The 14360-nt window shown below is 35.4% G+C and overlaps 1 protein-coding gene across 4 annotated transcripts in view; it reads right to left on the bottom strand.

Moving 5' to 3' along the window:
- Positions 1 to 1874: 1874 nt before the first annotated feature.
- The window catches only part of SCN2A (sodium voltage-gated channel alpha subunit 2), a 137897-nt gene continuing 125411 nt past the window's right edge, over positions 1875 to 14360 (bottom strand). For all 4 annotated transcript variants that reach the window (XM_086370587.1, XM_086370594.1, XM_086370581.1 and 1 more), the window contains 5 exons: positions 13859 to 13912; positions 11150 to 11287; positions 10675 to 10779; positions 6851 to 7121; positions 1875 to 5281 (listed from right to left, as the gene is read on the bottom strand). In XM_086370587.1, coding sequence (XP_086226713.1) covers positions 4086 to 5281; positions 6851 to 7121; positions 10675 to 10779; positions 11150 to 11287; positions 13859 to 13912 — 1764 coding nt within the window. In that variant the 3' untranslated portion in view covers positions 1875 to 4085. The remainder of the gene's footprint in view (positions 5282 to 6850; positions 7122 to 10674; positions 10780 to 11149; positions 11288 to 13858; positions 13913 to 14360) is intronic.

The raw sequence follows: 14360 nt of genomic DNA, 5'->3' as shown, positions 1-14360 counted from the left end.
CTCAAATATTTATTTAGTTCAGATGAAAGAAAAAAATCATGATTCATGCAATCATTGTGACATTTACTTGCATAATGTCCTTTTCAGCTTTTTTTAGATATATTTTTCTCTGAGAAAAAAGCAGAGAGGAGGAGCACATTTATACTGTGGATCTAATGTATTGACAACTAAGCAAACTTTCTTTCCCACATGGCTCTTCTTTTCCTGTTTCCCCTCTATTGCTGCTTGAGGAATTCCTTTCTGTTTCTTATACTCCCTTCTTTTCCTCAATTTTCTTGTTTTTTTCTTCCTCCTTCTTCCTTTTCCTCTCCCTGTACATCCTCTCCCTTCTTTTCTTCACTCCTCCCTTCTCTTTGTAAGTTGATCTATATTATTCAGAGCTTAGGAAAACGAGTGATGGTAAGAGGTGCCCAACACAAAAATAGAAAGTCTTTCCTGTTTAGATTTGTGAATTGACAATGATGAATCAAATGAATAGTTTTATATAAGCTGCCTCTCATTGGTCCAGACCTAATGGTTCTTACCCAACAGAGCATCTGGACAGCTATTCTCTGAGTCCACACTCTCCTTAATCATCCTTGTATGCACTAGGGATGATTGGGGTACAGTTTTGCATGTGTGAGTGTGTATTATAATCTGAAGAAGCTGTCTAAACTATTCTGATAGAAAATCCTTTCCACCAACTATAGTCCTAGAAGAGAATCCCTGATATAAATGGGACAGTGTCACACCTGAAGATAAATACCTCTCTCTTGTAGAGCACAGCAAATGATATTCAGTATCTGGTGATAAACCACAATGAAAAAAATACTGAAAAGAAAACATATGTATGTATAACTGAGTCACTTTGCTCTATAGCAGAAATTAAACACAACTTCGTAAATCAACTCTACTTCAGTAAAATTTAAAAAACAATAAACACCTCTCTCACTACAAGATAAGCACCTCCAATGTCATCATATTGGGACCTTATATCTGATGATTTACACAATGAAGGCCTGAAGGGGACAGGGACATTTTCTATAGAACACTTTTTTCATATTGAGCAAGGATACGCTAACTCCTTGGCCCTCAACCTAAGTATGAATCAGCATCAGTGGGCAGCCTTAAAAAATTAGATGCTTAAGTTTCATCCCCAGAGATATGAATTCAGTTGGTCTGACTTTGGTCCAAAAGGCATTTTTTAAAGCTTCTCAGATATTTCTAATAGGTAATCAGAACTGAGAAATCTTCCCCAAACTTGTCATAATTAAATCAGTGTCATTTGGGGGATTTGTTTATATATTATGAAGAGTGAGATCCAAGCTCACTTAGAACTTTTGCCCCCAAAATTATAGATATGAAGATGTATGAACTTTTTGTGGTGCAGCAGATTATTAGAAGTCTAAGTATACAGACTCTGTTACCTATAGACGGTAATAAACAAAAGCTTTGGCAAGCAGAAAAGAAACAAAGAGAATACCCTTAATGAAAAATACTGAGAGCTTAAGAAGTGATGAAAGGTATATAGAAAAGTAGATCAAGGATGCATAGGGAAGGAACCAAAATAGGAAAAGAGAATAACAAGACAAAAACAAAGCAGCAGGTAGACAGGAAGGAGAAAGGATGCACAAGCTAAAATGTTAGTCAATTTTTTATTAATTTATGTAATTTTCCACTACTCTATCCAATACCATATCTAGGTTTTTGGCCAATATTAAAACTAGATATCCAGTACACTCTTCTTAATTACTTTCCATTCCATGAAAAATTTAAAGGTGAATTATTATATTTCATGTGTATTTTTTACATTTTTTTCTGATAGATCATTTTACATGATAGAATGTACCTTTAAATGGCATTTCCAAGATAGAAACAAAGACAGAACAATTAAATACAAAAACAAAAGCAAAACCTTTATTCTTTGCCTTGATTGTAATGTGGTTTACCGTTCTTTATGGTAATAGCATTTTCCTGCATGCATTTCACCAACACACTACAAGTCAATAGCTTTAGTATAAAGAATCTACATTTAATGTCGCTTGTGAAAGAAACACAAAATGTTTTGCTGTGACTGGTAATATAATTTCATTTATACGATTTTTGTGGAATAAAGCTTGGATCTCATATCATATCTGATAAAGTTCTAGTGTCATATGGGTTAGTAAGAATACGATCTATCTGTGTAAACAAACACTGGAAAAGACTGATGATTTACAGAATAAAAAGACTAGGTGGAACCATCTGATTCAAGCAATGCCAAGAATATCAACTCATCGTTCCTTAAGCCTCTTTCGATGATAAGGCATCACTATGAAAGCTAATAAATGCTGGACTCAGTCTGAGATTTGTTTCACATTGAAATGTGTGCAAAGTTTACAGTACTAATAAAAAGCAGGAATCTACACTGCATTTTAGTCTTTGTTTCTTATTTCATGAAGTGCTTTAATTTAAAAGTGCTAGGAACAGAAACTAACAATAGTGACTGTGACATCAACCTGAAGATACTTTTAATTTCTCATTTATGTACAAAAAGGCGGAAAAGGAAAATAAAATGAACTTTGTACAATATTTATATTTTCTTAGAAAACTCTAACCATATATTTTCAACAGAATTAAGCAGCTTGCAACCTGTTTGTACATTGGGCTTTTTACCATAGAGTATTCAATTAAGATTGGAAGGATAAAATGCAAGAAGCTCTTCATTGTTTGCTGCAACCTATTGCTTAATGACATGAAGAATGAGGTCTTGGTAGAACAATTTGCTTCACTTTACCACTGACATATGGCTTCCCATATTAGACTTCCGAACAGTGGAAGGAATAAGATGCAGCAGCAGAGGCAAGATAAACATGCAGCAGTGACAGCGTCAAACTATAATGGAACCAGTTACATCATATTACCTGTTGAAAGCTTGCAAACTCTACTTCTGTGGTACATATTTGATGCAATAAATACTGTGCTTAAGTCGTCATTTTTGTTTGCTCAAACATGCACCACTGGGTAAAATTACTATTTACAAAGCAGACTTTTTTATTTTTTAAATTGACATATTCTATGTCAACCTTACCAAGAGCAGAAGATGGCTAAACAATACTGTAGGAAAAAGCAGAATCAACTTTATAAAGTGGTGGTGGGGGATGCTTTTTGGTCAATTCAGGTTTTTAGAAAGGACTGATAGGATATTTTTATTTTACGCCAAAGGACACTTATCAAAAATGTTATAGTCATGCTGCCAGGACTCAGAATGACTATGTAATGGTGTGTGTATATGTCTGTGTGTGTGTGTGTATACATATATATGTATATACATGCACATATACATATATACATGTATATGTAATGAATTATGTAAAAATAAAATGACATTTTAATGCTTGTGGATTCTATGGAACATTTACAGGCACAGTAAAATTTTTCTGGATGAAACACCTTAAAAACATGAATAGCTATTTAAGCACCTCAAAAATCTGAAAACATCCTGACACAAGAAGTAAACTCTTCCCTTTTGTGACATGATTTTTTTTTTTTTTACATGAGAATGAGAAGTGCAGCATGCTTTCATTTAAAATATATCCAGTTATACAATAGAGAAACATAGAATTTCTTACCTTTACTCCCTCTCCCCAAACACAAACCCGTTTACAAAAATAGTCACATATAATAGTAAACAACCTGTGAATTAAAAAAAAAAGTGACCAATTCACAGCATACGTTTTGTAAAAATATGGCAGGTGTGGCAGTTAGAACATAAACAGTGGTGACAATTACTGTTATCAAGTGTCGCATGTTGAATTTACATAAAAATTGAACTTCCCTCCCCCCTTTAAATTGGTTCCTAGAGTCTGAGTAGCCATTACTCTCTGCTCTTCAGCAGTGTCAGCTGGTTGTGAACACAGAAACCTCCTGTCGATGCTGTTTCTCTGGTTTGTTGAGTCCCAGTTTGCTGACCAGAGGCCCCTGTCTTGTTATAGGCACTGACCTTAAGTATACATCTGTAAAAACAGTCAGTTTGGCATAGACCTCCTGTGGGAGTCCTGTTGACACCAGCACATCACCATCACGGGCTGTAAACAATTGATCACAAAATGGAATATTGTTTCCTTTTACTTTTTGCTTTCCCTGATATCTTTCCCTTTGTCTTCCTTTTCTGATTTGTCTTTTTCAAATTTTTCTTTCTCGGGTTTGGTCACACTGTCATAGGAAGGTGGAGACGTGGTGGAAGGGGTCATGTCGGTTTTCTCTGGAGTTGAATTCTCATTTAGTTTATCAATGAGGATATCTTCTTTGATGGGTGTTCCCTCACCTTCTTTGCCTTTGTCTTTCTTGTATATACATGAAACTTTTTTAACTTTTTGCTTCAAGAGGTAGCGTCTATAAGCCCTCTGGATAACAATAGCAGACACCTCCTCTTGTTTGCGTTTCAGAGTGGTTGTAATGGGCTCATAGGAGACTTTGGAGGGGTTCGATGCCATGAATCTTTCTTCCATCTGGATTCGAAGGGCATCCATCTCTCCACTCTCACCCAAAACACGCTTTGTAAAGGCAAATAAGATGTCGAGGCAGTGGATCCTGTCCCCACTGACCATGGGCAGGTCCATGGCAATGAGCTGGACTTTGTTAGGTTTTGCTATGAGAAGAGGAGGATCCAGGGCCGCTGCAAAATCAGAGAGCTTGGAGAACTCTATGAACTGGGTGGCATCGGGATCAAACTTCTCCCAAACCTCGTAGAACATCTCAAAGTCGTCCTCACTCAGGGGCTCTGCGCTTTCTTCAGTAGCAACACTGAAGTTCTCCAGGATGACAGCAATGTACATGTTCACCACAACCAGAAATGATATGATGATGTAACTGACGAAAAAGAAAATCCCAACAGACGGGTTTCCACAGTCTCCCTTAACTGAGCTGCCAGGGTGATCTTTTTCAGGGTCACAGTCTGGAGGTCCACTATTGAGGATAGGTGCTAGCAATCCGTCCCAGCCAGCAGAGGTGGTAATCTGGAACAGGCAGATCATGCTGTTGCCAAAGGTCTCAAAGTTGAACATGTCGTCAATTCCAACCTCCCTCTTAACATAGGCGAAGTTGGACATTCCAAAGATGGCATAGATGAACATGACCAGGAAGAGCAGGAGGCCGATGTTAAACAGCGCAGGAAGGGACATCATCAAAGCAAAGAGCAGCGTGCGGATCCCCTTGGCCCCTTTGATCAGACGCAGGATTCGGCCAATCCTGGCAAGACGGATCACTCGGAACAAGGTAGGGGACACAAAATATTTCTCTATCAGCTCAGCCAGAAACATACCTATGGAAAGCCAAGATACAACAAAAATCATGTTATATGTAATGGCAGCAAACGAAAATGTACATTTCTAAGATAAGCACTAACTATTTTTACAAAATGTGGACATGAGAATTAGGTATACACATACACACATGCACAGACTAGTTTTATAAAATGTGGACACGAGAATTTGGTACACACACACACATATTTACATATACATAATCTGCAATATTCATTTAGCAAAATGAAACTGGTATGTTTAGTGCTATAACATTAACAGTTTTATACTAACTGAAGGTATTAATGGTCATTTTTCCTGGTTCAAGTTAAGCATATACCAAAAGACACAATGTATATGGTAGTGAAGTACAGAAATGGATTTATGTTTCTGATATACTAGTTTTATACTAGTATTTGCATAAGGACTAATGGATAAAGCATGGGATTTTAGATTAGGAATATGAGACTTATTCTTCTCAGATGGTTTGATCAGTTTTATTTGGGAGGTGGCAGAAGAGACAACCCAGGTTTTCCAGACAGACATACTTGGGACTGAATCCTGGCAATGATTTTATGCATTGCCAAATGGTGATAATAGCTGTTAAATAGTTTTGTTGGTGGTGGTTAGGCTTAATGTTTACTAAGTCTTTTCTTTGTGCTATAGATACGTGCTAAGTGCATTTATTTTCATAATCTCATTTAATCCTCACAACACCACTTTACAAAAATATTTCTTGGGAAACCGGGGATCAGAGAGGTGAGATCCCTGTTGCCATAGGTCACAGAACTGGTAAAGAGTGAAAACATGGATGCACCAGGTTGGGTCTGTATAACCCAGGAGTCCCCTCCCTTAATCACTACATTCCTTCCCTATAGCACCATCACTGGGATCAAATGGAGTGACACCTTATTTCAAAGTTCTGTTTAACCAGCAAAAGTATATACACAGTGGAATACTACTTTTCTATGTGTATGTTCTCTTTCCTCAAACACGCAGAACTTTACTTCCAGCACCTGATTTAACATCCTACACACAAGCAATATGTATTGATGAAATGAATCTGCTTTGATTTTTTTGAACAAAATGTCTACTTTTGAAAAAGAATATTACGCACTGTAGAAAATTATCTGAACCCAAAGATGACATGAGGCTTGTTTGAGTGTGAATATATATAAGCACACAACATGCTATTCCAATTATCAAGGACAATTATTTGACTACTTCTATTGATTAATATGTGTACATGTGTGTGAACTGTTTATTCAGAGCAATACTTGTCTATACCACAGGAGTATGACTGTTTATTATGCCAAAGTTGCAATTATTTTCTTCTGGCATGGCTCAAGATGATACATGAAAGCTGCATATATAATATAAATATAAATAATATAAATTCTCTTTTTCTTCATATAATTTCATGCACAGCACACAGTTAGATAAATGACAAGCTGAGAATGGACTCTTCATTAGACTTTATTTGAAATTTTGGGATGAATGAGAAAGTATTAATGAAAAATACTTTAAAGTTTTAAAATACAAATTTTTACTCTTAAAAATTTCACTTGCGTGAAAGCACCTCTTCTTACCTACAATGGAGAGAATAACCACCACAAAATCAAAAATATTCCATCCTATGGTGAAATAGTAATAACGAAGAGAGATCAGTTTCAGCACACATTCTCCAGTGAACAGAACGATAAACACCAGATTAATCCAGTACAGAATGTTGGTCATTTCTTGACTCTGGTCATCAGTCTCCACCATCATGGTGACCATGTTGAGGCAGATAAGGATCATGATGCTGATATCAAAGACTTGTTTGGTTACGAAATCAAAGACCATCCCTTGGAATTTGTTCTGCAAAAAAAAAGAGTATGTGAAATTCCCTTAGAGACTGAAAAACAAATCAAGTCCAACTTATCTGATTTTAACATAACAATGTGAAAATACAGCTTTTATTACAAAACGTTCCATGTTTGGTTTACACTTGGAAGAAAATTTTGTATACTGGAATATCCAGCTCTTTCCAAATGGTATTTGTTCTATTTATACTGTTTATGATAGCAGATTTTGTAAACTAACTTTATGTTAAGAACCACCTTTTAGTTTCTCAGTGCCTAAAACATAACCATGTGTACAGTAGACAGTAAATATTGGTCACTATAATGAATCTTTGTTATCTTCTGTGTTTGGGGTGAGCATCAAAATTAACTTTGAAGAACTAATGAATAAATACTTTTCTAGCTTTTTGGGGTCATTTTCACCCTAGTTTCTTCCTTTATATTCCCCACCCACTATGTGCAGCAAAGCCACAGCATCTTAAATTCTACCTTAAGGTTCAGCTGAGAAGATGCTTTTAAAATTATAGTTCAAGTAAAAGGACATTGGTGGAATAGTTGGTAAAATCCAGTTAAATTCTATATTTTATTTAATACTATCATACCAGGGTAAATTTCTTCGTTTTGCTGACCCATCTATGGTTATGTAAGATGTTAAGACAAAGGAAAGCAGAATGAAGTTTATATGAGGTAACTGCTACAAGAATAAAATCATCTTTAAAAAAAAAAAGAATAAAATCATCTTTTAAAAAAGTATAGCTTAAAATTTAGATGTTCAAACTTCGCTCTATTCAATCTGGACCTAATTTCTAAGCACTAACTAGCCTTATGTCTTGTTTATGAAGTTAAGGCCTCATCTTGTAAACCAATTATGTTCACTGGGCCCTGTTTTTTTCCTTTGTTTCACCTCTATGTGCTCAATATTCCTCATCCTAGAGCTTGGAACTTGGCTCACCTCTGCTAGGTCGTCCTCTACCTTCTCAACTAGAACTACAGAGCTTCTGCTGCATCTACGCTCATAGTCTGCATTCCAGATGGATGCCTTTATTGGTCTGGATTCTCTGTGCTAGTGTTGTGCCCCTGCCCGACTAGTAGAGGCATCCATTACTCCATACTGGAATTCTGGGATATCAAATAGTACTGGTTTGTTATATTTTGTAAAAATAACATTTGATTTTTGCATAAATAAATACATAAATAAAACATGTATTTTCTCTGAATACATACTTAGCCCGATGGACTGGACTTATGTTGTTTCAGCTGCATCTGTTCTTCGAGGGCCTCCTTCAACTTAAATGCGTCTAATTCCAGTTCTCAGCCCCTTGTTCTTAGCTCTCGGGTACTGAAGTCTACCTTTCCAAGTCTGGTTATGTTCCCCTTATTTCTACCCTTCTGATACTTGCTACTACTCTTGTACCATACTGCTTTATCTTGTTTATCCATCTCCTCTGTCATAATGCTTCTGTCAAGGGGCATTATTAGACTCCCCTTCTCAGTCTGGTGCATCCTAACTCCGTTTTAAGTTTTAAGCACTCTGTGATCTCAGACAATTTTGTGCTTACATGTTTCATAAAATGTACGACATTTTATTGCAAATGGTTTGCTTTTATTTAATTAAAAAATCAATTTTCTTCCACAGATACAGCACCTAGAGTGAAGCAGATTCAAAATGGCTGAAAAGCAGCAACTTGCTATTTATGTTCATGTCAGCATTTTCACCAAAAATCTCTTAAGATTCTTTGCCCATTTAGTTTTCCAGTGGGTTAGATCAATATACAACTCCACTACACAGTCACTGTCTCCAATTTAAATTTCAGAATATGCTGGAGGAAGCTGTATAGCCTTGGAAGCCATGTTCACTAAGGCTTATGTTCTCTCACTTTGTCTTGGCTCTTCATAATGATGAGCAATCCTTTGTCCCTCACTTGCTCCCAGGATAATTTCAAACTTCTTAGAAATTTCTTATTCTCTTGCCCTGTATTCTTACTTCTTTTTTGAGAACACCAAAGTCAATTGTTATAAAGAAATTCCTCTACCTCTTTGTCATTTTATATTATATTGATGTCCACACCTATCTTTTTATATACTACTCCAAAATCATTGGAGGACTCAGTCCCTTTTCCTCTGTAATGTAATCTACACTGTTTTTGAGCCACATCCTGTGCAGTTTTATTCTATATTTATTCCCTTTCTCTTCAATCTCTTCCTCTCTAGAATTGCTGCTTTGCTCTGAAACTAATCTCTCAATCTTTAGAAACTTTACTACTTTAGAAATTTTACTACTACTTCTAACATTCATTCAACATTCATTCTCTTTCAGAGTCCCCTTTTGATTTTCAAATTCTGTAAACCAGCATCTCCAGTTGTTTTCTCCATTCATGTCCCTACTTCTTATTCTGTGTGACACCACTCTTCCAGCATGTAAGGCAGAAACTCATGAGTCATCCTTGTTGCTTCCTTCTTCACGTCTCATATTCAATTAATAAACCTTTTAATTTCATTCCTACGATAGCTCACAAATCCATTTTATTCATCTCCACACCACTCTGGTTCAGGCTCCCTATCACCCCTGAAATAGTTCCACAATGAGTCTGTACCGCACACACTGCCTCTGTCAATGCTGGTTCAGTGACAGTCACAACACCCAAACTGACCAGGCTCTGCTCAATGGCTTCGCTTTGCTCTAAGGACAAAGACTTGCCTTAATGTGGCCTAAGAAGCCCAGAAAAGTCTGGACCATCCTAACCTGTTCATTCTCACCATGTCCCAAATGAACCCCCAGCCTCTGCACTCCAGCCTCACCGGCCTTCCTACCTCAAGACCTTCACATATACATTCCTCTTTTCTTCTTACATGGCCTATAGAAACTTCCTCATTCTTCTTCAGGCCTAGGCTCATGCTCAGTAAAGCCTTCCCTGATTAATCAGCCCCTTCTTTCTTATCAGCTCTCATAGCTAAATGGATTCTTTCCTTCTTGGATATTTCTATTTGTTGGTGTGACTATTTGATTACCAAATAGACTCTCTGTTTAGTATTTAATTCCAAATGCTTAGCATCATACATTGGGCAAGATGCTTGGAGGAAATAGGAAATTTTTCTTAAAAACCAGGAACAAACAAGACCTATGACTTGTTTCATTAATGATTCCATTCAATCTGCAGAGCTGGACAGAATATGGGGCATATCCAAGACGTATCAGTTATCCCAATTGGTCCTCACTGCACTCTGAGAACATTCAATATTTCCACACTATGTATATATGAATATGTTTTCTTTTCTACATTATTAGAAGCTCCTCAGTGATGTCAATCCTATGGAATAATATTGGTATATAAGCCTGAACATTTTTACTTATATATTTTTATGTCTGTGTATAAAATATATTACATAATTTCTACATATTATGTATCTAAAAAATACCAAATACTTAGACTATTGAGGCTATCTGGTCACATTACTAAGGCAAACTAAAACTGTTTTGCAAATACACGAAAATTAGTATCTAGCAATTTGGGCTATAAAAGTGATAGATAACATAGCTTTTATTAGTGATGAAAGTATGCTATTCTTACAGCAGGTCGAGGTATGGGTTTTTGTGGTTTCTTTGAACCCAATTTTTTCATCGCATTGTAGTATTTCTTCTGTTCTTCTGTCATAAAAATGTCTTGACCTCCAAAGTAAAGAAATGAAAGGAAAACTTGTAAAAATCATGTTCTTTGCTAGCTATAAAATCCATATTAGTAATTGTGTCAAAAATGTCTCCACATTCTATTCTAAAGTTACTAACAAACATGTATTTTAGATATGCATATATTCAACGTGTAAATTAGTCATATTTCTGTACTGGAAATATCAGTACTTTCAGACAGCTGATAGTAATTCAGCTATCTGAATTATCAATCACTTAAAAACTAATAGATGATTAAGTCAAAATAATTTCTGAATTTTATATTCTTTCTTCTTAATGACTGCACTTGGAGCCAAAAGAAACATTGGGGTATATTTAGTTAGCACTTTAGAGCAAAGATGAAGTTTTAGTATACTTATCTTTTTTTTCTGCTGGTTGAAGTTATCTATGATGACACCAATGAAAAGATTTAGAGTAAAGAATGAACCAAAAATAATAAAGATGACAAAATACAGATACATATACAGATTGTCTTCATACTTGGGTTGTAATTCTACCTACAAAGTATAAAAAATGATAACCATTAGACCTAAAAATTGTTTCATAGAAAAGACATCAGTGAATTTTCAATTCTCAAAGCATATCTCTATCACTGGAAATTTTTAAAAAGTTAAACAGATTTTAGGAAAGATCAAGTTTAACACATTTATTGAAGAGTCTCCAAACTCTTTCATTGACTTGAGAAAATGAAACAACTCATAGAAAAGTCTGAATAATTAAAATTCATTTCATCCAATAAATGCCTAGGATATGAATGCACTTTTAAGACCCCAGTGGGGCATGCGGGGTGAGGACTTCTTCTTCCTACAGAAGAGATGCTACAGTTACACTAGTTTTTGTTAAAATTTTTCAAATTTTACTCTCTCTGACTCAGTTTCTTCATCCTTAAAATGGAAAAAAAACCAGAACCAACTCTAATATGGTCATTCAGAAGGCTAAATATATTACTATATGAGAAGTGTTAGAATAGAACCTGGCCAATAGTAATAGGTAAGAGTAAGGGTTTGATTTCTGTTATATATTTCTCTTGCTAGACTAGAATTATTACCATATGTGTTGACATAAGTACATCAGTAGTATCTTTCCATTCTGAAAATGAGTCTATTGATCCATTGTACTTAGCAGGTCTTAAGTACTGTTTCTGTAACAATGATGTGCTTTCTTATCCAACACAGTTCTGTTTTTGTTTTTTTTTTTTAAGTATGAATAATGTTGATAATGCTCAACTCTTTTAAAGAAATGAAAGTGAACATGTTAGTCACTTAGTTGCATCAGACACTTTGCGATCCCATGGACTGTAGCCTGCCAGGCCCCTCTGTCCATGGAATTCTCCAGGCAAAAATACTGGCGTGGGTAGCTATTCTTTTCTCCAGGAGATCTTCCTGAACCTGAGTTCGAACTCAGGTCTTCTGTACTGCAGGTGGATTCCTTACCATCTGAGTCACCAGGGAGCCTTTTAAAGGAATATTTACCCGTTTTCCCATTCCCCCACCCCACCCCCAGCATACCAGAGTTCTTGCAGTTCTTGGCAGTACTTGATATTGTCAGACTTTTAAATATTGCCAGTCAGGAAAGTATGTAGGTAATATTTAATTTTGGTTTAAATTTGCACTTCTCTCTTGACTAAACAAGAGTAAGGGTGAATAACTTTCCATACTTTTAGAAGCCAAGTGAATTTCATCTTTTGTAAGGTGTTTGAATGCTGAGGGATTATATACTAGTATGACCTCTGAAGAACCGATGCTTTCAAACCGTGGTGCTGGAGAAGACTCTTGAGAGTCCCTTGGACTGCAAGGAGATCAAACCAGTCAATCCTAAAGGAAATCAACATTGGAAGGACTGATGCTGAAGCTGAAGCTCCAATACTTTGGCCACCTGATACAAACAGCCGACTCGTTGGAAAAGACCCTGATGCTGGGAAAGATTGAAGGCAGAAGAAAAAGGGGGCAATAGAGGATGAGATGGTTGGATGGCATCACAGACTCAATGAACACGAGTTTGAGCAAACTCTGGGAGATAGTGAAGGACAGGGAAGCCTGGTGTGCTGCAGTCCATAAGGACGCAAAGAGTCAGACATGACTGAGCATCTGAACAACAAAATACAGTAGTGTTCGCTAAGTTATTAAGGAAGAAACCTAAAGTAATTTGTATGTCATGTAGGTTATTGATTAGAAAGGTGGAGAGAACTTTGAATTAATCAAATAGGTAGGAAACTACTTTGGAAAATGAGATAATGTAAGAAAGCCTTTAACATAGTGAGTGGTAATAAATTATAAATTATTAATATTATTCAAAAGAGCCTATAAATGGGACTCCTGATAATAAAAGAGATAAAATGCAGGGTGTCAAGCTCTTATAGTTTCTTTTTTTTAATAAGGTGAAAAAAATTCAGGAACTCTCTCTAAGTTACCACATGTTTTTGGTGTCAGGGATATAACATCTGAGCTTAATTACTATGCTCTGACAATGTATGAGAAACCAATCTCTTTTTTAAAACATGATTTCCCTCCTCATTGTTAAATAGTGAGAAATTATATGGAGATTACCACAAAAAATTTCAAAAGTGCTGATGTGTGTAAGATACATTATGAAAGCCCTTTTTATCATAAAATCTTACTTTCTGAAAAGAAATATGATTATATTTGTTTTTTTTCTGTTATCATTATTCAGAGTTTCCTATCACAAAAGAATATCAAAAGCTGGAGGAAATCTGAGACAGATGAAGAGAGCGCCTATAAGGGCTTTTAATTCATGGCTAGAACTATTAGAACCAAAAATAAAATATCTCTATTTACAAATAGAACAAATAGAATCTACAAATTTTTAAGTGCCAGTTGCTATTCTAGACACTAGGAAAGATATGTTAGAACATTCACAGTGAACAGAGAAATACATTCAAATCAAGTTCTGGAAGAAGTAATGTAAGGTTGAATATTTTATTTTTCTAATGCAGATATTCTGTATAAATTGACCTATGGTTTTATTTTATTGACAATATCAGTAAATTACAACACTGTAGAAATAGTCACTAGATCTAATTAAACAGTTTTTCCTCTAAATAGACTTACATTTCGTGAATCAACTGCTGCATACATGATATCCATCCATCCTTTAAATGTGGCCTGAAAAAAAGTCACACCATTGAATTTTTTTCCCCAAATTATAATTCTAGAAGAGACTAAATATAAGATTTATTAACCAAGATTTATTCAAAAACAGGTATATAAAATAGTTTGAAATTAACATTTAAAATCTTTTGGCAAAGTTTTAAAACATATGCATTGAAATTCCTTCCTTCATATTTCATAACATCTTTCTATGTGACTTTAACATCTATACTTAAATCATGATAGATTATAACAATGTGCTATCATAAAATCAATTATCAACAACCTTTGACTCTTATGTATATATACAAGAATGCAACATGAAATAATTTCACGTATATAGTATTACCTTCAGACAAACTGAAAAATATGTTGCATTATTTGATCTTAAGGTTGTCTTTTCTGCTTATCTTTTCTAAATGATATTATCACCAACCACCAATCATGATGGTTTGTTCTTGAA

Source organism: Bos grunniens, chromosome 2 (assembly GCF_055505025.1).
Source record: "Bos grunniens cultivar Pamir isolate PY7600 chromosome 2, Bosgru_T2T1.0, whole genome shotgun sequence".
NCBI lineage: Eukaryota > Metazoa > Chordata > Mammalia > Artiodactyla > Bovidae > Bos > Bos grunniens.
The sequence above is the reverse complement of the archived record's forward strand: the minus strand, read 5'-3'. Positions and strand labels throughout refer to the sequence as shown.